At 36.6% G+C, this 25,417-nt stretch overlaps 2 protein-coding genes and 1 long non-coding RNA gene across 4 annotated transcripts in view; 1 reads left to right on the top strand and 2 right to left on the bottom strand.

Annotated features, from left to right (window-relative positions):
* LOC309498828 overlaps positions 1-9,334 on the bottom strand; it is a 96,494-nt gene extending 87,160 nt beyond the window's left edge. Inside the window, exon 1 of the long non-coding RNA XR_014206054.1 lies at positions 7,779-9,334. This is a non-coding gene — a long non-coding RNA (uncharacterized lncRNA). The remainder of the gene's footprint in view (positions 1-7,778) is intronic.
* Positions 1-11,792, top strand: part of rxrab (retinoid x receptor, alpha b) — a 74,005-nt gene extending 62,213 nt beyond the window's left edge. Inside the window, exons 8-11 of one of the 2 annotated variants that reach the window (XM_082169745.1) lie at positions 136-268; positions 3,102-3,193; positions 6,659-6,764; positions 9,345-11,792. In XM_082169745.1, coding sequence (XP_082025871.1) covers positions 136-268; positions 3,102-3,193; positions 6,659-6,764; positions 9,345-9,492 — 479 coding nt within the window. In that variant the 3' untranslated portion in view covers positions 9,493-11,792. The other variant, XM_082169746.1, reaches the window with a different exon arrangement.
* Positions 10,261-25,417, bottom strand: LOC309498821 (WD repeat-containing protein 5-like). Its single transcript, XM_082169748.1, has 14 exons — positions 24,649-25,417; positions 24,136-24,225; positions 22,827-22,935; positions 22,633-22,706; positions 21,475-21,564; positions 21,271-21,360; positions 21,096-21,179; positions 20,960-21,015; positions 17,660-17,706; positions 17,396-17,471; positions 13,905-13,938; positions 13,155-13,229; positions 12,944-13,031; positions 10,261-12,850 (listed from the first exon to the last, which is right to left on the bottom strand). Exons 2-14 carry the CDS (start codon positions 24,193-24,195, stop codon positions 12,750-12,752), a joined length of 984 nt encoding a protein of 327 aa, XP_082025874.1. The 5' UTR covers positions 24,196-24,225; positions 24,649-25,417; the 3' UTR covers positions 10,261-12,749.

Raw genomic sequence — 25,417 nt, 5'->3', positions numbered from 1 at the left:
TGAGTAAACAAATAGAGCAGACAAATCCACCACACACACACACAGATACAAAGCAGATGTTTTGCTCCCTTTCTTGCTACCTTTGTGTTTTTTCACTTATCAATGTGCTGTTGTGCTCCTGTCCTCTGTTGCTAGGGTGGAATGAACTCCTGATTGCCTCTTTTTCGCATCGTTCCATAGCTGTGAAAGATGGGATATTATTAGCTACAGGCCTTCACGTCCATAGAAACAGCGCACATACTGCCGGTGTCGGAGCCATCTTTGACAGGTTAGTCCAAGCTTTCAGAGAAAAAAAAAGCCTTTATGATTTTCTATCTTCAGTGGAACACAAAAGATGAATTTCTGAAGAATATTTTAGATGTTCTTTTAAATATAACAAAAGTAAATGGGGATTGGGGATGTCAAGCTTACAAAATACAAAAATGGCACCTTAAAAACTCCAATAAAAGTATACGGCTCATTTACTATAGAGTGCAATAGTCCGGTTCCGGAAGTAAAAAAATCCCAATTAATTTTCTCCTTATGGGAATTGATTTTTAACAATAACTTATAAAACATAAAGTCAGGTCTACAGTAGTGGCCAAAAGTGATTTCCGGCCTAGGAAAATTGGAATCTTTACCCTTTATTCAAATATTATTAAAAATGTATTAACGATTTTGTTAGCATATTGCGTAGTTGTGCTTGGAGTCAATTGTTTTATTTGTGATAACACAATGAAACATGCCAAATTGTGCCGACATAATTTTTTTGCATGCTGTCATACAAAGAAATTATTAACACATGCAAAAACAAGAGAGAACTAACAAAATATTAATAATACTAATAGTCAATGATTCAAGATGAATGGCGTGCTCAATTCCTTTTGAGTTTGATTTGGGTGCTCTTCGGTCCAAGGTAGAACATCTAAGAGGCAGTGTAGAGAAAAAAATTTCTCTGATAACCGAGGCACTCCTTAATTAAAATGTCTTTATTACAAAAATGACATGTCCTAACTGGACAACTTTAAAAAGCCAGTTAAACTTTAAAGTTGTCCAGTTACGACATGTTCAATTTCTTTGAATTTCCCCATTCAAAGAATTTTTTTTTCTCTACACTAATAGTCAATGTATACTTTTTTTCTGCCAAGTAAAATAAAAAAATATATGTAGCAATAGTTTGCAATTTTTGCTAAATATATTTGCCAGATAAATACCTTTACGAAGTTTAGTGTTTTGTTCTTTCCTCATATTTAAAATAAATATAAAACAAGTATAAAATATTTTCCTCATGTTTCAATGGTTTAATCAAACTTTTAGGGTCATTATGAACAAATATCCCCTCCGGAAATCACTTTTAGCCACTGCTGTACTGTGAGCTTCAAGGTTGTTAGTCAATGGTATATGCTTTTGTTGAAGCCATCAACCTGCATTATTTTAACTTATTTTTAAATGATCATGTTTAACTGCAGAATACCTGATGTAATCCCACATTCCCTATCTGTCAGTCACCTTGAAGTCGTGTCGAATGACGACACTAAGGGTTTCACTTGGGAACCACAAACACCTCTGATACTTCAGAAAAGGCCAATGACAATTGGCAAGTGAAAGTCGCTTGCCACTCCCCCGCATACGGGTATATAAGTAGCAGCGTGCATTCACTCATTTCGATTTGTCCCGGCCATTTCAGCGGAGAATCTGAAGATTCAAAGAATTGAAACAAGCAAATCACACCAAAAGAAGCCACTGATTTCCATGAAGCACTGTGAATGGCGTAAAAGTCAGTTCAGTGCTTTTGTGAGTGAATGCAAAGTTTCTCTGTGCAACGCAATACGTTTGCAAGAAAAAAGCATTGAAATAAATTTTTTCCTCCCATCTCATATTTTTCCGTCCCCTTAGGGGCTCCTATATATGCATATTTTCAGTGTCGGCACCACAAGTGGGCCCTGGCGGGCGTGGACCGGACACTTGAGTCACTTCGATTCCATTTCATCCGTCTCTTCGAATCAAAGTTTGTAATGTTGTTATTCTCTTCATAGCTGGTTGGTTTAGTTCATGCATTTGAACTCTTTAACAAAGACTTTTTAAAAATCCCTATAGGAATAATAAATGGGAAATATACTTTCAGAACCAAGGCCACTGAAAAAGTGGATGGACACTGTTGCACTGTACCAAATCGTCTGAAGCCTTATGATAGTTTTGTGTGAAGGACAGACCAAAGTTGTTTTTCACTGAAACCTCAAATCTCAAATCACATTTTCCACACACAAAACTATCATAGGGCTTCATATGACGTGGAACATAGTTGTATTAAATTTGTGATACTTTTGTGATACTTTCGGGTACTTTTTTTTTCTTTCTTTTTTTAGCATGGTTGATCCAGTCCCCATTCACTTAAATTATATGGAAAAGAGCAGCTACAACATTCTCCTAAATATTTTGTGTTCCGCAAAAAAGAGAAAGTAGCATATGTTGTTAACAATCTGAGGGTGAGTAAATGGGGCTTGTTCCTATAACTGAGTTCTGTGCAAAAGCCCCTAGTTATGATGACCGAATTTCCATTTTTGGTGAACTATCGTTTTAAATTCAGTGTCAGTGTTTAGTTTATAGAGAGTAGGGTATTGCGATCTACTAAGAAACCTTTCTGTGTCCTGATAGTACACCCTGTGGAAGATTTGTGACAGCCGTAGGTCATGCACACATGAATTTTTGAAAATAACCCCTATAATGATATTAGACGCTGCATCATGAAAGTGTCCTGCACATCTTACTCTTGATTGATGCCGTTTTTACATTAAGCCGTATGGCATTTTTATGTAGCGCTGTGATAATGTTTCACTGGCTGCGTGAGATATGCTGGTGTCCTCACTAATGAAATATATGCTGCCCGGTCTGTCTGCAGTCGAGATGAATGTGTCTTATGAGACATAATGACTTTGATTTTCAAGGCAATATGAAAACTAAATATAAAGCGGAGCGATGACTCACTGAGCCTGTTTAATATGTTACAGAACATTTACCGGCATTTTTAAGGGTATGTTGGAGAAAAATGAACTTGCTATAATTTATATTGATGGAGTTGCCTTTGAGCGTAAAGATTTTTTCACTTTTGTTTTTTTTTTCAGAGTGCTGACAGAGCTTGTGTCAAAGATGAGAGACATGCAAATGGACAAGACTGAACTTGGATGCCTGCGGGCCATTGTTCTCTTCAATCCAGGTACAGTAATGTATACTTAAACTGAAGTGGCATTTTAAACGCACTTGCATAAGAGTGCTGTGTGTTTGTCTGATTAAGCTATCTTGCTATTTAAAACTGGCTGAAATAAAGCCAGAAAGGGTAAATGAGATTCCTGTGACTGTAAACCTCAGTATAGCAGGCTTATAGCTAGCAGTATATACTGTGTACTGCAACATTGTTCCCACGTGGCCTCTGTGTTCATCTTCAAACAATAAAAATTGTAATTTTGGTGTGTAAAAATGTCTTAAATTGACAGTCCAGTCAAATAATGAGTCAGGAAAGAGATCACTTTTAACCATTTTAATGACTGACCTAAGAAACGTCTTCCCTGCGAATATTTCTGCAGTTATTACGCGTGTCCCGTATTTCTGTCGACTAAACAATCTATGACAATCATTTTGTGAATGAATCATTCTTTTGAATTGGTTCTTTGTCAGCATTGAATGAAATGGATATTCCCCTAAACAACAACTCAAACAAAAGCTACTTTTTTGAAAGAATTCAGCTACTGTCATGTGAATTAGCGGACATTTACACCGAAACGTGTTTCTATGGAAGCTTGTTTCTGCCATGGAATAAAAAAACATATAAGATAATTGCGACTTTTTATCTCAAAATTCATACTTGTTTTCTCGCAATTCTGACTTTTTTTCTCAGAATTGTGAGATATAAACTAAACAAAAAACTGTGAGTTATAATGTCAAAATTATATGCATAATGCATATGTATATTTGCAGGGGATAATCAGGAACTAAATAAGATACAGCTGATTAGAATTAATCACAGGAATAAACTGGGACATAACCGAAACTAAACAGAGCAGGAAAACATGAACTAAAGGAACCAAGTCAAGTCACCTTTATTTATATAGCACTTTTTTACAATACAGATTGTTTCAAAGCAGCTTTACAGTGATAACATATAATGCAACAAAGATTGTTTTTGCTGTACAGCAGCTCTAGAAGGTCCATCTACCAACATTCATTTCTGTTCATTGAAAACAGAAAACTTTATGCATTCTGGCCGTTCATTTACTCGACAACGGTGTTTTGGTGGCCTGAGAACGCAAACTTTGAAAAAGGTTTCAAAGTGCACGTTTTTGAAAACGATACCGTTCATCTCTGTGTAAACTTCAAAAACGTCAATCTGTGAAAACGGTGACGGCATGCACGTGCGTGTTACGTGTTTGGTCTATAGGCATGTGCGTTTGAATGCATATGTGCGCAGGCGCGTAGTCTTTCTCTACAAAGAGAACTGACACTGCCAACTACTTGTCTGGCATGCATAATACATACAATGTTGTCAAAACAGGCAAATCAAAAATATTAAGAATAATAAGTGTCCCCAACAAAGCGTGCAAGAGGCGGCAGTGGCAAGGAACCCAAACTCCATCAGGTGACAGAATGGAGGGGGAAAAAAACAGAATAGAATGGAAATTTCTAAATAAAAGTCCATAACCGTGACAATATCTCGCAATTCTGACTTCAATTCTCAGAATTGTGAGATATAAACTCACAATTGCGAGTTATAAAGTCCAGTTCTGAGGAAAAAAAAGACTGACTTTATTTCTCAGAATTGCGGGTTTATATCTCGCAATTCTGACTTTATAATTCACAATTGCGACTTTATATCACTCAATTCTGACTTTATAACTCACAATTGAGACTTTATATCACTCAATTCGGACTTTATTACTCACAAGCCTACAGTGGAAAATGAAACCATGTCCGTACTGAGCCGGATCGGCACAGAATGGAGCGGTTAAGCAACGAGAATGGTTTGGCCCAACAGTGGAAAAGCGCCCATACTTAACATCAGCATATATTAAACTTTTAAGTGTTGGTGTTTGCAAAAATAAATAGATAAATAAATAAATCTCCACTGAAATCCTGCAGGCACCCCTGACAAAAGGTCAATTCAAGCACATTGTATTGTGGGATATGGTATCTGAGCCCAAAATAGTATGCTTAGCATCCTTCATTTATATGTACAGTATGTGAAGAACGTTCTTAGAAGGCGATGCAATTTGTTTCAAATGTCGTGACAAAGTACAATCATGCTATGTGGAAAGAGCTGCTTCTGAAATAGCTGAAATCTACAGCCTAAATTTATTTGATTAAACTACCATTACCCATCACCCACAAGACAAGATACACACAAATATACACTACCATGAACAATTTTGGGGTTGGTAAGATTTTGTCATATTTTTTAAAGAATTTTCAGCATCATTACTCCAGTCTTCAGTGTCACAGGATTCTTCAGAAATCATTCTAATATGCTGATTTGCTGCTCAATAAACATGTCTTATTGTTCTTATTGTCTTTGATGGATAGAAAGTTCAAAAGAACAGCATTTATTTGAAATGGAAATATTTTGTTACACTATAAATGTCTTTACTGTAACTGTACAATCCGGCCTCTAGCTCATAAATGCCAGAGGAGAACTGGCCCCCGACTGAGCCTGGGTTCTCCCAAGTTTTTTTTTTCTCCATTAGGTCACCTGATGGAGTTTTAGGACTAAAACCCTACAATCCATCGCGCTCTTTAAGATCACTAAATTCAAGGCTTTTGGTCATACCTAGGATATCCAGAACCACCAAAGGAGGGAGAGCATTTTCACATTTGGCTCCAAAACTCTGGAATAGTCTTCCTGATACTGTTCCTTGCCACTGTTGCCTTTGGCTTGCTCAGTTGGGGATATTTTGGGGATATTTAATTTAATTTGATCAATCAATAAATTCCTCTTGAAACAAACTTTGTTGTATTATTTTAATTTAATACTGTGAAGCTGCTTTGATACAATCTGTATTGTGAAAAGCGCTATACAAATAAACTTAAGAAAAAAAAAGAACTGTTAATCAATTTAACACATCCTTGCTCAATAAAAGTATTCATTTATTTTATTTTTTAAATCACTGACCCCATACTTTTGAACAGTAGTGTAGCATCTAATAAAATGACACCTTAAAGGAATAGTTCACTTAAAAATGAAAATTCTGTCGTCATTTACTCACCCTCAAATTGTTTAAAACCTGTATGAATTTATTTCTTCTGCTGAACACAAAAGTAGATATTTTGAAGAATGTCGGTAACCAGACAGTTGATGGACCCCATTGACTTCCATAATAGGAAAAAAAATACTATGGAGGTCAATGGGGTCCATCAACTGTTTGTTTACCGACATTCTTCAAAGTATCTTCTTTTGTGTTCAGCAGAATAAAGAAATTCATACAGGTTTGAAAAAAACTTGAGGGTGAGTAAATGATGACAGAATTTTCATTTTTAAGTGAACTATTCCTTTAACATGACTTTATTTGTTTTGCTGAGCATCAGGCAAGGTTTATCCTTACATGCCATTTCTTATGTAAGCTGTGTGTAAATATGACTTTATCTTAGGTAGTTCACAATAACTTGTGGATTTTGTGTTTTTATCAACTCTTAGATTCAAAAGGACTGTCTAATCCATCAGAGGTGGAGGCATTAAGGGAAAGAGTGTATGCTTCTCTAGAGGCCTACTGTAAACACAAATACCCTGATCAGCCTGGGAGGTACACAGACACACACACACACACACACACACACACACACACACACACACACACACACACACACACACACACACACACACACACACACACACACACACACACACACACACACACACACACACACACACACACACATGCATGCACGCATACACAGGGGACTCTCCACAGACGTAATGGTTTTTATACTGTACAAACTGTATATTCTATCCCCTTACACTAACCCTACCCCTAAACCTAAAGATTCAGAGTGAGCATGATATATTTTTCATGTTCATTTCATTTTCACAACCAATTTTACTTAATATATAATTTTATATTTAAAAAATATATATTTTACAATACTTTTAAGAAGTTTTTGAGCGGTAAGATTTTGTCATGTTTAAAAAAAACTGTTATGCTAATTAAGGCTGCATTTATTTATACAATAAAAACATTAATATTGCAAAATATTATTACAATTTAAAATAACGGTTTACCATTATTTACCATAAATGGATTATGATATTTGAAGATTTGTGGTTACATCTGAAATTGGTTGTTTGTCATGTATTTTAATGCATTATACTTTCTAAAGGCATAACGGTAGTTACAATTATTCATGAGATCATAAAAATGCATTATAAGGTGCATTACAAAGCATTATTATAAAATTATATAATTATAAAAAATACTTTTATAATGCATTATACATAAAGGATTTAAGTAAAGTGTTACCAATCATTCTATTATGCTGAATATGTGCTCTAGAAACATTTCTTATTATTATCAGCATTGAAAACAGTTGTGCTGATTAATTTTTTGGGGGTAAACATGATACATTCAGGATTTTTTGATGAATAGAAAGTTTGAAAGATTTATCTTTTGTTACATTATAAATGTCTTTACAGTCACATTTGATCAATTTAATGTGTCCTTGGTGAATAAAAAATAAAATAAAAACACTGACCCCAAACTTTTGAACGATAGTTTCTTTAATTTACAAAAAAATTAAAAATAAATAAAATAATGATTTACCTTAAAGGTATAGCGGAGGATGTTTTACTTCCTGGTGGGTAACCTATACTATTGGTCCTCCTAATTGTCAATCATTCTGGTGAATCAATCAAACTTTTCAAAAAGTGGAGAGGGCGGGTCTTATCTAAAATTTGGAAAGATCCTCCGCTATACCTTTAACTTAACGTTTTAAGAAAACAGCTTAAAAGTTCACCCAGAAATGAATATTCTGTCATTAATTACTCACCCTCATGTCATTCCAAACCCATAAGACTTTCATTCATCTTCGGAAACACAAATGAAGATCTTTTTGATGAAATTTGAGAGCTTACTTGTCCCTCCATTGATAGTTAAGTCGAGTTTTATTTATAGAGCACAAGTTTAACACAACCGTAGTTGATCCAAAGTGCTTTACAATACAATAAAAAATATAAATCAGAATTTAAGAGAGAAAAAGAGCAGAAAAAAAGACAGAAATGGAGATAAAAATCAAGTATCAAAATCAATCAAAATGTATGTACATTACAGCGTCACTCGAATGCTAGAGAGTAAAAATAAGACTTTAAACTGGATTTAAAAGCATCCAGTGATAGAGAGGCCCTAATGTTCAAAGGTAGACTGTTCCAGAGCTTTGGGGCGACTACAGAGAAAGCTCGATCACCTTTTGTTTTACAACAAGAACGTGGGACCGATAAAAGTAACTGATCACAAGATCTTAGTGACCTAGAGGCTGTGTATGGCCTAATAAGATCACAAATATAATCCGGGGCCAAACTGTGCAGTGCCTTTAATGCGAAAAGAAGGATCTTAAAGTCGATTTTATTGGTAGCCAATGCAATGAGGCAAGTACAGGGGAGATATGATCCCTTTTCTTACTTCCTGTTAACAATCTGGCTGCTGAATTTTGAACCATCTGTAACAGCTACGCAACCACCACTTTGACGCTTCAAAAAGTTCATAAAGTGATCGTAAAACTAATCCATATGAATTGAGGGGTTTAGTCCAAATTTTCTGAAGAGAATCGATCGCTTTATGTGATGAACAGATTAAATTTAAGCTTTTATTCGCATGTAAACATTGATCAGCGAACATAAACAGAAGCTCAACCGAACCTGCTTGACGCACAGGAATAAACCTCATTGGTTCTTGCGGAAGCTCAAGCGTGTTGCGTAACACACGAGAATGAACGTCAAACGAACATGCTTGAGCTTCCGTTTACCACAACTGATGTGTGATTTGATGGATGTTTAAATGTGAATAAAAGCCTAAATTAAATCAATTCATCATATACAGTGATCGTGTCTCTTCAGAAAATTTGGACTTCATGTGGATAAGTTTTATGATCTCTTTATGAACTTTTTGAAGCATCAAATTGGCAGTTGACTAGCTGTGAATGGAGGGGCAAAAAGCTCTCCGATTTCATTAAAAAGATCTTAATTTGTGTTTAGAAGGTAAACGAAAGTCTTACAGGTTTGGAACGACATGAGGGTAAGTAATTAATGACAGAATTTCATTTTTGGGTGAACTAATCCTTTAAGTATTACACTGTGCTAATCCAAACATTGACATCCATTGTGTCATGAACAGATTTGCCAAGCTGTTACTGCGCCTGCCTGCCCTGCGCTCCATCGGCCTGAAGTGTCTTGAACATCTCTTCTTTTTCAAGTTAATCGGGGACACGCCCATCGACACTTTTCTAATGGAAATGCTCGAGGCGCCACACCAAATGACATGAGGGAATGATTTCTTTTCATCTCCGCCCCTCTGACAGAGGGTGCAGCTTATGTATAGAACACCACAGGAGGCCGGACAGGACACATCTCTGATCTCACAGGAGAGGACTGAAGCAAGAGTAATTCTACCTTGGCGTTTCTTCAGAAAACATTGCGCAATCCACAAAATACTGAGTAACTTCATTGCGGAATACCATACAGGATGGATTAAGTGAGTTTTTCCTGGTTTGCATGCACGTTTGGGAAGTCTCACAAAGCGCTGGAGTTTTTTTTTTTTTTATGGTTTCTCATTTCTTCTGCCTTACAGAGGTCTACCTCTGCTTTCCATTGAGTACACAGCCAAACCACCTCATCTCTGAACTCACAATCATTTTGCTGTGAATTTTCAGATTTCATGAGAGGATTAAAAAAAATACCTCAGATGCACTTCTTCATGCAGCTGTCCTTAAGGAACACATCACTGTATCTGCCATTAGAAGCTCTTGCTCAAACTGTAGCACAGAGTTCAGTGTTAACAGTGTTAAAAGGACCACATTCGTTTGTTTTTCAGGCACTTATAAATTGCTTCTTTCATGTGGTATTGTCATACGTCAGGATGCTGAAAGTCCATCTTCATGAGGAAGAAACTGCACGCAATTTGTCCTTTTCTTTTTGGGAGATAAATGGGCCTGTGAATAACAGAATGGTCTAAAAAAGAATGAAAAGCAGGTGTACCCCTGGCTGAACTCACGCTGGATGAAAATGCAATGATTCATTGTTAGAATTGTGTAAAAAAAAAAAGAAAAAAAAAGTTTTTTTCATGATGTTTTGCCTCTATAATTCAGCATAAATATGTATTAAGTATTTCCAAAGATTTTCAATAATGCTTATATATCATCTGATCATTTCCAGCGAGTGGGCGTTTGTGATTTGAAAATATGCAACGAGTTAAAGGAATCCAGATGATAGTCTGGCCTCAGGGAATCACGAGGTTTAAGAAGTGCTACGTCTGTCCCCTATTGGAAGAGTTGTGACATTGCAGCTGCACTCATTTGCCATTACAGTTTAAAAGTTGGGTTTTCACAAAATGCTTGGCAAACATTGCAAAATAACCATTTCTGCGCCTCAGGTTGATGCAAAATCCCACATTTTCTTGTGTTTTTGGTTCTGTTGTGCAGTGTCTTATCTGTATCATAAGGAAGAAACTGTAAATGTTGATAATTACAGATTCATACCATTTGTACTGACCCATCAAACCTCAGTTGCAGATTGAGCCAATCTGAACCAGTGTTTTCATGATGACGATGAATTTAAAATGCAGTAGTCAACATCTGAAGTGGATCGAATCCTTTCATCAAAGTTATACATGAATTTTGAACAAAAACGTTCTTGTCTTAGGATAACTTTGATTAACTTTTTTAATCCACTTCAAATGTTGACTACTGTAATTATTATTGGAATTCGGGGAGTATGTGAGCTGTGTAGCAGCAATTTAAGGAATTGTCATTAGCAGACATGCAGAAGACCTGCTGATTTAGACTACACATTCTGCCAAAAGCCTATTACGCCAGGCCTCACAGCAAAATGACCACAAAGTATTCAGTCTAATATGCATACAAACAGCATAGACTGTCTATGATTGCTATACAGAACCTAAAATTATAGCGGTCATGTTTTTTTCATGCTTTGAATCAGCCGTCAGGGAAGATCAGTGAACTTTTGTTTGTGCTGTCATTGGACGTCTTTGGCCTTTCATTTATCTAAAACCAGCATGTTTCGAATGTGCAAACAAGAACTAAAAGCCCCTTGCTGTGGTAAATACATGTAAAGCGCTTGGGTTTACACTGTGTTGGACTAGTCGTCAAACAGGGTTTGTTAGACCATCAGGAGCCAGGCACATCTTATCTGATATCAGCTGCAATCAGACATCTTTCTTTAAATCTGTTCCCTGTGACTGTGTGAGACACCGGTCCATCACAGGACAAGTTAGCAAAACACAAAAGAGATGCGTTTTAAGAGAATTATCTATTTTTGTACAAAGTGTAATTTTTTTCTCTGTATCATTATTTTATCAGTTCCATGTTGTACACATTGTTGGTGTAAATATTCGTTTTTAATTGGAGCCATGCCCTTAAACCTGGACTGAGGGAAAGGTTTACGTGCAAAGGCTTCTGTTCTGTTGTTTTCGTGGTACCCTCACCTGAGAGCTGAGGATGGCTCCCTCGTTCTTTTTTACATGACAAATTGAGGTTGTGTTGTGTATTGACCTGTTATATAATGTCTGCACAAAGGACTATTAAATTTCAGATTGTAAAAAAGCTGATGTCATCTTCAGAAAACAGAATTATTTGATAGTACAAGATATTTCGGCAACACTTTACAATAAGGTTCATTAGTTAACATTAGTTAATGTATTAACTAACATGAACTAACCATGAGCAATACATGTGTTACTGTATTTGTTAATCTTTGTTAACGTGAATAAAAATAAAGCTATTCATTGTTTGTTCATGTTAGTTAACAGTGCATTAACTAAGGTTAATAAGATTTTAATAAAGTATTAGTAAATGTTGAAATGAACATTAACAAAGTATAATAAATTCTGTATAAGTGCAGTTCCTTATTAGTTCATGTTAACTAATGTAGTTAACTAATGAACCTTATTGTAAAGTGTATTACCAATATTTCTATATACTCCTATAGCAAAGCAAGCGTGCAGAAGACTGTACACTTTATGGAGATTAACCTACTGCTCAAATGAGAATGAAAATAAAACTGAGACTAAGACAAATGAATACCTTCAAATTCAAAGCTGAAATGCTGGAAAATTATGTTTAGAAACAATTGAAGGTTCCAACAGACATTGCTAATTCACAATTGCAAAAAAAGGCAAACATTTGACAGCAAAAAATTGACATCAAGAGACATTTTCTCATTTAACAAAACCGTTTATATATACATTTTTGGTATGTCTACCAGAAGTACATATATCTTTACCCAAATAGAACCATAAAACAATAGAATTCATGATCTGATAGAAAACATTTGCTCTTCTGTAATAAATTAAAATGAACTTAGACCATTACAGTAGATGATACAGTATATTAAGGGGAGAGAATCTTACTGATAAGTGAGATGTCACTATTCTAAGCAGATAGGACCTGCCCATCTCTCAGATAAGCCTGAACCATGTGCTATCAAACCATTGTAAAAGACAGAAACTATCTAAAGTCATCAGTCTGAATCTTTCTACTGAAGCCTCTGAAGTATATGCTTTAACTTAACAATCACTCTTCCAAAGTTTGATGGTCTTGTCGTTCTCCAGGGATGCTGATGCAATGATGTTTTCTGTAGGGTGACAAGCTGTCGAGATCACTACATCTAAGGACAAAAAATACATCATATTTACAACCTCTTATGTTAACAAAATGAAAGAGACTGCAGTGTCTGGGAGGTCAATCAAATGTCATATACCTGTGTGCCCTTGTAATTTCTGCACAATTTCTTTGGTCTGCAAGTTCCAGATATACACCATATTGTCTTCAGAGCCTGAGACGATCCACTGAACGGAACCAAGACAGATTCAGGTTATTCAAAAAACTTGCTCTTAACAGGAACTGGCCTAAAAAAACTAACAAAAAACTATTTGTTTTAATACATATTTATAAAGTTAAACAGAACCTACCTTTCCTCCAGTCACAGAAAAATTGGCAAACACGCAATACTTTTCATTCTTATGTCCAGTATATGTCTTGAGACACTAAAAAATATTAAAAGATACAATAGATCATTCAAAAGCATGAAACATTACCCACACAAATTTCCTTAGCTAAATGTGGACATTCTATTGTTTTTATATAGGCCTACAGCAAATTAGAAATACTATAACTTAACACTGACAGAAAACAGTCTGTATTTTTATAAAATAAAGAAAAGCTATTTACTTTTTACAAATGAGGATGTCCCCAAAAGGAGGTTTTGCCAGATTTAACACTTTTTGGGGGATCAATTTATACCCAGAAATTATATAAGTAGGTGTAAACACATTTGTTTGACTATATTAGCGAGGACATCTCATGGACATCCACTGTTATATATATATATATATATATATATATATATATATATATATATATATATATATATATATATATATATATATATATATATATATATATATAAGGTAATGATATTTGTTATCACCTAACCTGACAGAAATCTGTGCAAAACACTAGATTTATATATAAATTGGACCTCACAAGTATAGTCAACCCTGTACACATGCATACAAATTAGCACTATCAACATGTCATAAAATATTTTTAATGTAGTAAAATGAATAGTATGTATAATATATACCCTATTAATTTGAATGCAATAATAAAAAAAAAAGATGAATCAGTAGTAGTACAAATTAATTAGTTAAATTACATACCTTTCCTTTGCTGTAGTCCCAGAGCTTTAAGGTACTGTAAGGAAAGTGAAAGAATATTTTATCTATTTACCCTTAATAAATGCACTGTGAACTAACATGAACATGAGCATGTTTATTAACTAACATTAACAAAGGTTAATAAATGCTGTAAAAAAAAAAATATATATATTTATATATATATATATATATATATAAAACTTGTATGCACTGAAAAATGTTAAAGTGCACCAATTGTCCTATTTTAAAGGTTCCTAATTTTGTTTCAGAGGTCTCCTACAACAGGTTTACATACATCACAGGTCAAAAAACACTTTAATTTTCTCATAATATACATTGCACATCACCACATTTTGCAATGAACATCAAACGACTCGTCAGATGATTCAGTCCCTCCTCTATGAGAGCCTACTCTGCTCTGATTGGCCAGATGGCCCAGTCTGTTGTGATTGGTCTACCACGTACAGTGTGTCGGAAATGAAACACCTATTACCATAACTGAACATCAGCTCCGGAGGCTTCCTCAGTCCTCAGCAATAGGGGTTATGCGGAACATACTTCCGGGTTCTACAAAACGGGTATAACTCCTTCCGGTCGTCAGCTACTGAGCTAAACACAGCGTAGGAATGGCGACCTTTTATAGCCGGTGTTTACAGGAGCTACCCATTCTATCCATTTCAGATGTACATCGTATTGCCAAACGGACGTCCAGAGCCCCGAGTACTCCGTTAGATAAAGGATTTAAGTTTTTACGCCTCCTCATTTATTCATGATTATGAAGGTATGTAAGTTAGTATATGTAGCTTTTGCTAATGGCACCCGATGTAGAGTTAGCTAACTATCAGTAAGTTAGTTTATGCTATCAGTAGTTTAACCTTTTATATTTGCTTGCAGACGATTAAAACAATCAAATGAAGACTGCATTTTATTTTTTTATAAAAAAAAAATTCTGATACTTAAGCATTCGTGACATTTTAATTAAAACAGAAATAAGAATTGTATTCTAAAAAAGCGAAAAATAAGTTACCTCAGAGATCACCTACCGCTGCAGATCATAGCTGCAGATGCATACTGAAGTGCAAACCGGAAATGCTTATACCTGTTTTCCGGTTCGAACGTTGGGCGTTCCGCATAACCCCTATTGTACACATATTAAAGACAGTAATGACGGCGTCGATTTTATCATATCAATCCAAGCACGAGTCCAATGATGAAACACTGGAAGAACTAGTTATTCAACCCAAACCTCCATCGCAAGAGCGACTTAAGAAGGACGTTTGTCAGTGATAAGATACTCAGTTTGAGGTACATTTATGAGATGTTGCAACAGTAATTCCTCACCATCAGCATTAACAAGTGTATGTCCACAGGGTATATGCAGGAATCATAGAGATGAATTTACTACCTTTTACTACCTTTTTTACCACCTCCACAATATTTTTTACTACCATCACGACATCAAGCAGCAGCCCTTTTTTTGGGGGTGTGGTGGGGTGGGCGGGGTATGTAAAGCACCCATCATACATATTAGGTACACTAATGTTTAATTGTTATCATTAAGTAGGCCTATTGTCATTGTCAATTATGTTTTTTTTTGTAGTGTCGAGTTGAGTTTCAGTTGTCCTTATCTTAACCCTAGCCCTTGAGTTATCCTAACCATAGCCCTTAGCCCTAATAAGGTGAATAATAACCTTGGCACTTTGTCATTGCTATCAACTCTGACTCACTCAGGGCTCGACATTAAGCCTTTTCATGTGCTTGTCCTCTGGACAAGTAAATATGTCATTCACTTGTCCGAGTAAAAAAGTTGCTTGTCCGGAATGTTTTTGGTGTGTGTGTGCTGTAAATATAATTTATTCTGAAGAAATATCCTCATCTGTGATAAATCAGCTCTGATATATTTAAATCTGCATATTGTCATATCTGCACCTTTAAAGGGCCACCCCCCACCCCCCAAATCTTATTCAATGTATGCTTAATCTTTAGTTTTAAATTTTATCAATAGATTAAATTGGAATAGCCTATTAAGATAATATAGGGCTGTTGTTACCCTAGGAAGGGCTGATCAAATTAAATCATTTACACTGAAAATGTACAACTGCATTAAATAATGTTATGAATATGAGATCGTTTAAAATATTTTTGAATATACAAATAAGAAACGTTGGAAAGAATGATACTTTTAAACATGAAAGTAAACCGCCAGTAGGAGGCGTCAGGCGACCGTCTTAATGAGCGAGTCATTGAGTCATTCATTCAAACGATTCGTTCAAACAACTGATTCATTCAAGAATGAGACATGTTTATGAATGGGACATTGAATCTTTGACTCAGCCAATTCGTTCAAAACGCTGAATCATTCAGTAATGAAACACGGTTAAGTGTTGCTGTGAGATGCGTTTGGAACTATTTTTGCTGCTGAAACAGAACAAAAACAGTCAATATTGTGTCTAAAATGTAAGTAACTTAATTTGAACTGTTTATTGAACTGTTGTATCAAAAGCAATGTCACATTTTCAGTCGTGATGGTACTCAAGAAAACAGCACTCGTGTGAGGTTGCTAAACTGTATCATATGTTAAAAATATTAAAACACATTTTGAATTTTGGCACTGGCAGTAACGTTATGTTGTTAACTGAGTTTACATTTGTTTGGATTTCTCCTCGAGAGGCTGCGCGAGCCTCAACAGCGCAACCTTGTTACCGTCAGTAGCCTAATACATCCACTATCGATCGCAACTTACAATAAATATAAATACAATCAGAATCATTCTCTCATTTTAGTGATTCCCTAGTTATTTATACATTTTTTGTTATTGACGTTTAATTAGGCTACTTGTCCGGTCGGGCAAGTAAAATTCTCTTTTACTTGTCCCTTCAAAAAATCCACTTGTCCCGGACAAGCGTTAATGTCGAGCCCGTCAGGTCCTGTTAGCACCGTATATATATTTTTTAATTATGCTAGATGAAGTTAAAATATATGGAGACACAAATATTAAGCAAAAAAAATGGAAACTCATATATTGAGGTGGTGATGAAAAATTTACTACCAAGTCAAATTGCGTTTGTTACCTTTTACTACCTTTCAAGGGCCTTAATTTTGGTAGATTATTTTTACTACTTTTACTACCGCGCGGACACCCTGGTTGAACCGACGTGTATATTTCTCATTTATTAAACTGTATCGCGGTTCAGAGTCGACTATTTCTTTTGGGAGACAATAACTTTATTTATCATACAATTTTGACTACAACTTTTCAGACCGTTTACATTTACAGACAGCTATATTACACACTGCATGAAAAAGAATATTTAAAAAAAACATTAGGGGCACTTTAACAAATGAGACATTATTGTATAGTGTTACCATAATATTTATATTATACATTTGTTAAAACTGTTTGCAATTTTGACAGTTTTGCTGAATTAATTTAGTCTCAGAGACTGCATTGAATGGAATAAATAAAGAGTCACTAAGGGGATGAGTTCACTTACTTGTCCAGTGTTGCAGCCAGAATGTATTTTCCATTTGGAGAAAACTTTACAAACGAGACAGGAGGGTTGTCATCATCTTGAAATAAAAAAAAGGATCAGTTCTCCATCAACAGACTCTCCTTATTTGCATTTAGAGAGGCCACATTTATCCAAATTATGCACCACACAACATCCTGCCATCTGGCACTACAGCAAAACTTGATATCATGCTCACCAGCTTCATCAGCACACATGGTACATACTACAGAGAAAACAGTCACATACCTATAAGAGTTCTCAGACATTGTCCTGAAGCAGTGTCCCACAATCGACTGAAATACAGTAAGTAACATGAATGGATAAATATTGACATCACATCGGTCTTAAAGAATCAAATGTAAAGATAGTGGCTTACTTGGAGGTTCTGCAAGTAAATGTTTAGTATGTCTGCTCTACATGACAGAGAATGTGCTATGCCACTCTGCTTTTTACATGTTTGGATTTGTTGACATGCCTTTGGAGGGCAGGGTTTTGGACAGAGGGTGTGTGGTTGAACAGATGGGGGTGGTCTTGAGTAAGTTACCAAAAACACTGAAATGACTTTCAGCACTTTAAAAGTGCCTCTGTTATTCTATTTTAAAGGTTCCTAATTTTGTTGACTCATATAATTATGGTTTGCTCATACTACAGTTTAATCATAATATACATTGTATATCACCTAATTTTACAAAGAGTCTGAAAACAGTTTGTTTGAGGATTCAGTCTCTCTAAACCTCTCATTACTGCCAGCCTACTCTGACTGGTTAGAAGGCCCAGTCTGTTGGTCTCCAGCAGGGGTCACCAAACTTTTTTCTCTGGGGGCCACATTATCGTTCCTGACTGTGATGGGGGGGCCGGGTCAGCTATATAACATAGAATTGTATGACCCAGACCAAAATGACCACCAGCAGGCCTCATTGTGTAGTAGAGATTACTAGCCTGGCACAGCCATCCCCACTACTATATCCACACTACTATATCAACACTTGATTCCTGGCACATATTTATTTATCTTTACTTGTGGTTTGCAAAAGTAGTAATCGAGTCTTCACACTTTGTTTTAATTAAAGTTATTCTTCACTTTAAAAATAATCGTTGGTCCACTGTTCTTTGAAAACTCTGCTCTCTCTATTAGGGGTGGAACGGTACACAGAAGTCACGGTTCGGTTCATACCTCGGTTCAGATTCACGGTTCGGTACGAGTTCGGTACAATGGAGGGAAAAGCAAAACAAAAATGCAGAAGGCTTGTGCATGTCTCAGGCTGTACCACCAAAGGAAAATAAATGTCTTAAGCCTTGTATTTTTTTTAATAAGTTTTATTAATAAAGTAAAGGCATAGAACCAGTGTATTTGTAGTGCACTGACAATAGTTTTATATAATTAGTTTATTAATTAAATTAATAAAAAGACAAAAAGACCTTGAGATATGTTTGGTAATTGTACCTGAATGAATTAAAAATGTATTTGCTACATTTCAGATTAATATATTTGTTTTGTTTTTTATTTTAATTAACAGTAACTTAAACACTTTGCAGTTTGAATTTTTTTTCAAACTTTGCGACTTTTCGATCGCGCCCACACCTCTCTCTCAACATGTTCCAGCATTGCAATCTTTACATCGCAGCCTGCTTCAGAGCTAAGGCGGAGCTACAGATTAGGTGTCCCTAAAGAACCCGCGTATCTAACAGTAGTTCCGCATTGCATTAAAGGTGCTCTAAGTGATGCCGGGATTGTTGACATTCGAATTGTTGTCAAACAAAACGGAGGCTAGCTAGACCCTCCCTCCTCCTCATCCCGTCTCCTCCCTCCTCCCCTCCCTTCCGGCATAAAGGAAAGTCAAAGTAGTCACTAAAAACAAAGTTAAGTTTTACTGATTCTTCATTCAATGTGTAATGTCACCAAGTTAGATAAATGCTTTTATATATTGCAGAACAGAATGCAGAAAAAGAGAAACATTGTCTTAAAATCGTTTCGCCACCTGAGGTTATAACTATAACGTTAGCTCCCATACAAGGACGCAATAATAGCAAAATAACGTTAGCTTCGCGTTTCCCAGTGAGCATAAACAACGGCGGCGGCGTAAACACATTTAGTCAAAGTTGTCAATAGCCTATAAATGAACATTCAAATCCATAACAAACCGTGGGTGAAAACAATAATTCACACAAATTGTCGCCCTACTGTGAATTTGCTTGACCATTTACAATAGAGATTGATTGCTAGCTGAAACATATATGTTGTATTCACCAAAGCTAACGCTGACTGCATAGTTCTAGCTAATTACATCCTTGTGTTGGTTTGGCGAACATGAACGTCAATTTAGAAAGAAAAATGGATTTACCTGTTCTGCAAAAACAGAGCAACTGAATGTCGGATCGGAAGCCCTTCTGCCGGCGGAGTTCTCGCCACATTTCGAGGGTTTTTCCGATGTAAATTCGGGACTTCGCGCGTTCCTTATCCTTGTCCCTCTTCTTTACAATTTGTTCATCGGAACGTCGTCTCTTTAGTCGTGTGTCGGCCATAATTCAAACTTCCCTCTTCATGCTTCTCTCTCGTCTCTCCTCCACACCCCCTTCATGTCCACGCGCACTAACCCCCAAACCACACCCCTCAAATACTTCTTGTCGGTGATTGGCTGGAGCACTGTTTGTTGTGTTTCGTGGTACGGGTGAGCCCAGTTTGTTTTTGTTGCCGTTTGTGGAGCCTGTGGTGTCTAGAGAGACCGCGTTTTTTTACAGTGTGTTCAGGGGACAGGCAGCTAGCGGAAAGTGAGGAGATGTTTGCTGTATGTGACAAAAAATGTTTTGGCCTAAAAAACGCGTGACATGACTTAGAGCACCTTTAATTAAGTTGCACGCGAGTTTTATTTATATTTATATTATAGGCCATGACGACTTGTCTTTTGGGGATTGCCTCATAGGGCCGGTTCAAGTAGTGGAGGGCAGAGGGGCTGGGGGCCCAGTCAAAAGGGGGTGGCGGGCCTGAGTCGGCCCGCGGGCCTTAGTTTGGTGACCCATGGTCTACAGCTTACAGTGCATGTCAGAAAATGAAACGCCTATTACCATATATGAATTTCAGCTCTGGAGGCTTGATGATGGCGTCAGTTTTTTTCATATCAATTCCAGTGCAAGTTCTTATCCTTTTGAAGAGCAAGCAAAGTTGATTCACAGTCCAAAAAACAGTGTTATCTCGACATGTCAACAAAACAAGCCAAACTCTTCCAGGCCTCAGCTACACCTACATTGTTTGAGGGCTGGTCAAAGTAGATGTTGTTTACGCGCAGCCAATGATGACCATAGGCTGGAATTTTGCTAATTTGTTATATTGTTATATTGAAGAGAGACCGGAATAGCTGACGATTCGTTTCGGCAGTTCAGAATCGATTCTTTCTTTTAGGAGAACAATAACTTTTTTGTTGTGCACTTTGATCTTTAAAAACTTGCAGACATTTTACATTCACAAACAGCTATATTACACTCTGCATTTGAATACTATTCATAATAGCATAATAGGGGCACTTTAATATAAGGCGCTACTCAACTTACCATAAACCATCATAGCTACTGGACACTATCAGAGATCCGTCTCTGTTGAAGTGAACCTGGAAACATTACATGAAAATGACATCATCATAATCTGCATGAATGCTAACAAAACTATTTTTTAGGAATTTATTTTTACCGCTGAGACCGGGTCCGAGTGAGCTGGCAGGGTCTTCAGACACTTCCCAGTTTTGACATCCCAAATCCGTACGCTCTCATCAAACTGTCAACATGAACCACACGACTCGATCACTACATGACATATTGTAATAGTTTTTGCATTTAAAAAATAATCCATCTTTCTGTTTACTTACAGATCCAGAAACAACAAGATTCGACTGTGGGTTGAAGTTACAACAGAAGACGTAGTTGCTGTGGCCTTTTAGTGTCTTTAGACATTTTCCCTTTAAAAACATGGCAGAGAATTTGGGGACAAAACTCAGAAACTGATATTTTAGGTGACACCTACAGCATCAGAATATATACATGTGTGTAAATATATGTTTGAAAAGATTTACCGAACTCATATCCCAAATCTTCAGTGTCTTGTCATCTGATGCAGACACCAAAAGATTTGAGTCTGAAGACCAGGCCACATCTGATATTCCCTGCCAAATACAACACAGGGTTGTAAAACACATCACAGTATGATCTCTAAATGTTGGAACAGGAATATTCTTAAAGGGATAGTTCAAGCCGTCCTAGGTGTATATGACATTCTTCTTTCAGAAAAATACAATCGGAGTTATATTAAAAAAATGTCCTGGCTCTTCCAAGCTTTATAATGGCATAACCTTTGACCTCACACACAACGTAATGGCGACCGTGAAAGTGCAGAGGATAGAGCAGACACCAGTCACAAATTAGAAGTCTAAAATGACCATTTTTAAAGAGAAATGTCTAGGGAGCTTGAGTTTGTTGCCCAGCCCTGTTTGTTTGAACGGTGAGAGGCGTCAAAGCTTACGCTACTCCTACATCCTACGTCATACATCGTCAAGTCTTACTCTTTTGGCTTAAGTCGACTTGCGTAGGCCGTCTGGCGGAAGCTAGTTATTTTAGTCGAATAACATGAACGAACACGAATCTTACACGAACACATCGCTTCACTTCAGAAGGCCTTTATTAACCCCCCAGAGCAGTTTTATCATGGATGCACTTTGATGGACTTCAAAACAGAAATGGCCATTAACTGCCATTATAAAGCTTGGAAGAGCCAGGACATTTTTTTTTTTAAATAACTCCGATTGTATTCGTCTGAAAGAAGAATGTCATATACACCTAGGTTGACTTGAGGGTGAGTAAATCATGGGGTAATTTTCATTTTTGTGTGAACTATCCCTTTAAAGTCTCCCAAGATACACAATTGCTTTATATGATGAACATATTTAGTTTAGGCTTTTATGTACATATAAACAATGATCAAAGGACATACATAGAGCTCATGAAATACGGTCAATGACAGCTCAACCATACTTGAGATGACTTTAAGCGCTTTTTGAAGAGTGAAAGTCTTAGTGGAATGGACTTTCAATGAAGGGAAGAAATTTCTCAGGTTTCATTAAAAATATCTTGTGTTTTGAAGACAATCGAAAGTCTAATGGGTTTGAAACAACATGAGGGACACGAGTAATTGATGACAGAATTTTCATGTTACTTTTAACTTTCATTAAACTCACAAGTTTATGTCCGGCAAGACTCTTCTCAAATTTTCCGTCAAAAGTGCACCATATTTTGATGAGCTTGTCTGCCGCTGAAAAAGAGATTGTCATTTTTAAAATCTTCAGACATTGGTTTGCTGTTTTGTAGATTACAATTGAATGTTACAAAACAAAAAAACACACAAACAAACAAACAAACAAGCACTGCTTACATGAACTGGCCAACCATTCACCACTAGGGCTAAATTTCACTGATGATATAGCTTTTGTGTGGCCTGCGAGGGTGAACTTCAATGAGTAGTTTGGCTTCACAGGGGCAGACTTGAGGAAAAAAAGTATACAGATTACATCAACAGAGAAACACCTTAACTTCTAGCTGAAACTGCATTTAAAGTTGGCATGAAACGTGCCCTTACGGCAGTCATCAAAGAAGAGAAGAGATTTCATTGCAAGAGGGAGCGGAAATTAAAGGGATGGTCCTCGAGCCAAACACCCCCCCAGAAGCCTTTTTTCCCTTGGTCGAACATTATTAAAATTAGAGCTTATTTAGAGATATCAGCCGAATGGTTTAGTGCAGGCGCTAATGGATCCAAGGTTGTATCTCGTAAATTACCCCACTAATAATGCCCAGAATGGTACCAAACTTCTACAGTAGTACAAATAGGTTCTGTACTCATAAAACAAGGCATTGGAAAGTTTGTAAGTACATCAGGAGTTTATTTAAATAACACTTGCCTGATGGCTTATGCTTCTGCTAACCCGGACGTCGAGGTCACTTCCGTGATTTGGGAAAAGCCTGTAAAAGTCCTGGCAGAAAGCGATGCATAAGGATGTAGTGTCACAACGAATTTAAATTTTTTCCGAAGTGTTGACAACTTACGTGTTAACTAATAATTGTTGCAAACTGGTACTACCAACAAAATATTAGTGCATTCCTGGAACTGGGCGTCGTTACACTACATCCTTATGCATCGCTTTCTGCCAGGACTTTTACGGGCTTTTCCCAAATCACTGAAGAGACCTCGACGTCCGGGTTAGCGGTAGCATTAGCCATCAGGCAAATGTTATTTAAATAAACTCCTGATGTACTTACAAACTTTCCAATGCCTCATTTTATGAGTACAGAACCTATTTGTACTACTGTAGAAGTTTGGTACCATTCTGGGCATTATTAGTGGGGTAATTTACGAGATACAACCTTGGACCCATTAGCGCCTGCACTAAACCATTCGGCTGATATCTCTAAATAAGCTCTAGCTTTAATAATGTTCGACCAAGGGAAAAAAGGCTTCTGGGGGGTGTTTGGCTCGAGGTCATGGTGCAAAGGACCCTAGGTTGATTTTACTCCGAACCATCCCTTTAATTTTATTAAGATTACAAGGACAAATGCTTTTATGATGTGCACAGATAAATCATCTATAATAAACACTGCAATATTCCGTAAAAGAAAATAAGAACGGTCAAATTTGAAATCACAGTGACTTTAAAAGAGCAAAGCAAACAAAAGGCAATTTTTTTTACCTTAGATGATGCTGCATGTGTTTTATGTGTCTCTGTGTCCAGCTTCTTCTCTGATGCCATCACTGCATCTCATGTGGTAAAATAGTTACTCTAAGTAACAGAGAAAGAGATCATAAAGTAATTAAAGAGACTAGAAAGGTGTACAGGATTCAAATGGCATTTGTATATCAACAAAGCAAACTTGACAGCCTTAAGCTGCTTCAAAATGCACATGGCCTAAAAGGAAAGTCTCGCTACAATAGCATGGCAGCCAAGCCAGTTACTTCCTAATTCATATGTTAATTCACTATATGGTGCGGCGTATATTTTGACAGTCAGACACACATGAATCAGTAAGAACAGTAAACAACTATGTAGTTAACGCCCTATCACGCACACACGCCTGTCACTGCTGTCCACTCACACACCTAGCACGGCTAACAACCGAACCAGAGTAACGTTACTTGCATTCAGCTCAGGTTTGCAAATCATATAAGCGACGAAACACGAACACACAAAAAAAGAATAACTTACTAGAAGGTTCTCAACCAAAGTTTCGGCTTCAAACGAGCCACTCTCGTTACAAAACAACTAGTAGAAAAGACACGTCGGGACACTTGCTGAGCCAAATAGAAATTACACACGCGCGCCACCGCGCATGTGCAGTGTGTAATGACAACTTGAGTTTCTTATGATGGCTGTCTTCTTTACTTTATGCGACCAATATACATTTTCCACAGCTTTAGTTTCTGAACAAACTGTGAACGAAATCATGTATTTTTATTTAAGTACTTTGCAAGTAAGTGTATAAAAGTGTTAAAGGATTTCGCTCTGATCTAGGATCAGTCTTACTGTTTTGTCTGTTTTATATTGTTTTAGTGTTGATTGTTTGGTGACATCATGAGATGTGGAACATTACAAAGGAACTGTGTATTTATGATTTTTTATTTTTTTTATTTTTTTACCGAACATTTATAAACATGATATTATTTTGATATATTATTATTTTGACCAGTGTTGCAGGATAAAACAAGTGCGGCACATTTTTTTCACAGCATCAAATGTTTGTCTCTAGAAGTAAGCTAATAAAAGTTAATTTCAGCAAATCAATATATCACATCCACACATTTATTTCTTTTGTAAGTAACGTTAACGTTAGCTATGTTGGTCATCAACTCACAACAAACCCATTCACGCCACGGTGAAACAAAACAGCGTTTCGTGGTCCTGATCAAGACCTACTGACTTTTCCCTGTAAATATGCTACTTTGATATTTATAATAAAGAAAACAAAAGAATACCG

The sequence above is a fragment of the Leuciscus leuciscus genome, assembly GCF_965113295.1.
Source record: "Leuciscus leuciscus genome assembly, chromosome: 5".
Taxonomy (NCBI): Eukaryota; Metazoa; Chordata; class Actinopteri; order Cypriniformes; family Leuciscidae; genus Leuciscus; species Leuciscus leuciscus.
Note: the sequence above shows the minus strand (reverse complement) of the source record. Positions and strands in the feature narration are given on the sequence as shown.

Bases quoted from the DNA above. Each gene is read 5' to 3' on its own strand.
- LOC309498821 (XM_082169748.1), bottom strand. From the start codon at position 24,195: ATGGCATCAGAGAAGAAGCTGGACACAGAGACACATAAAACACATGCA. The intron at 22,936-24,135 runs GTAAAAAAAATT...TTTTTCCTCAAG, and splicing joins CACATGCAGCATCATCTAAG to TCTGCCCCTGTGAAGCCAAA. The intron at 12,851-12,943 runs GTATATGACATT...TTTTGTCCTTAG, and splicing joins GAAATTACAAGGGCACACAG to ATGTAGTGATCTCGACAGCT.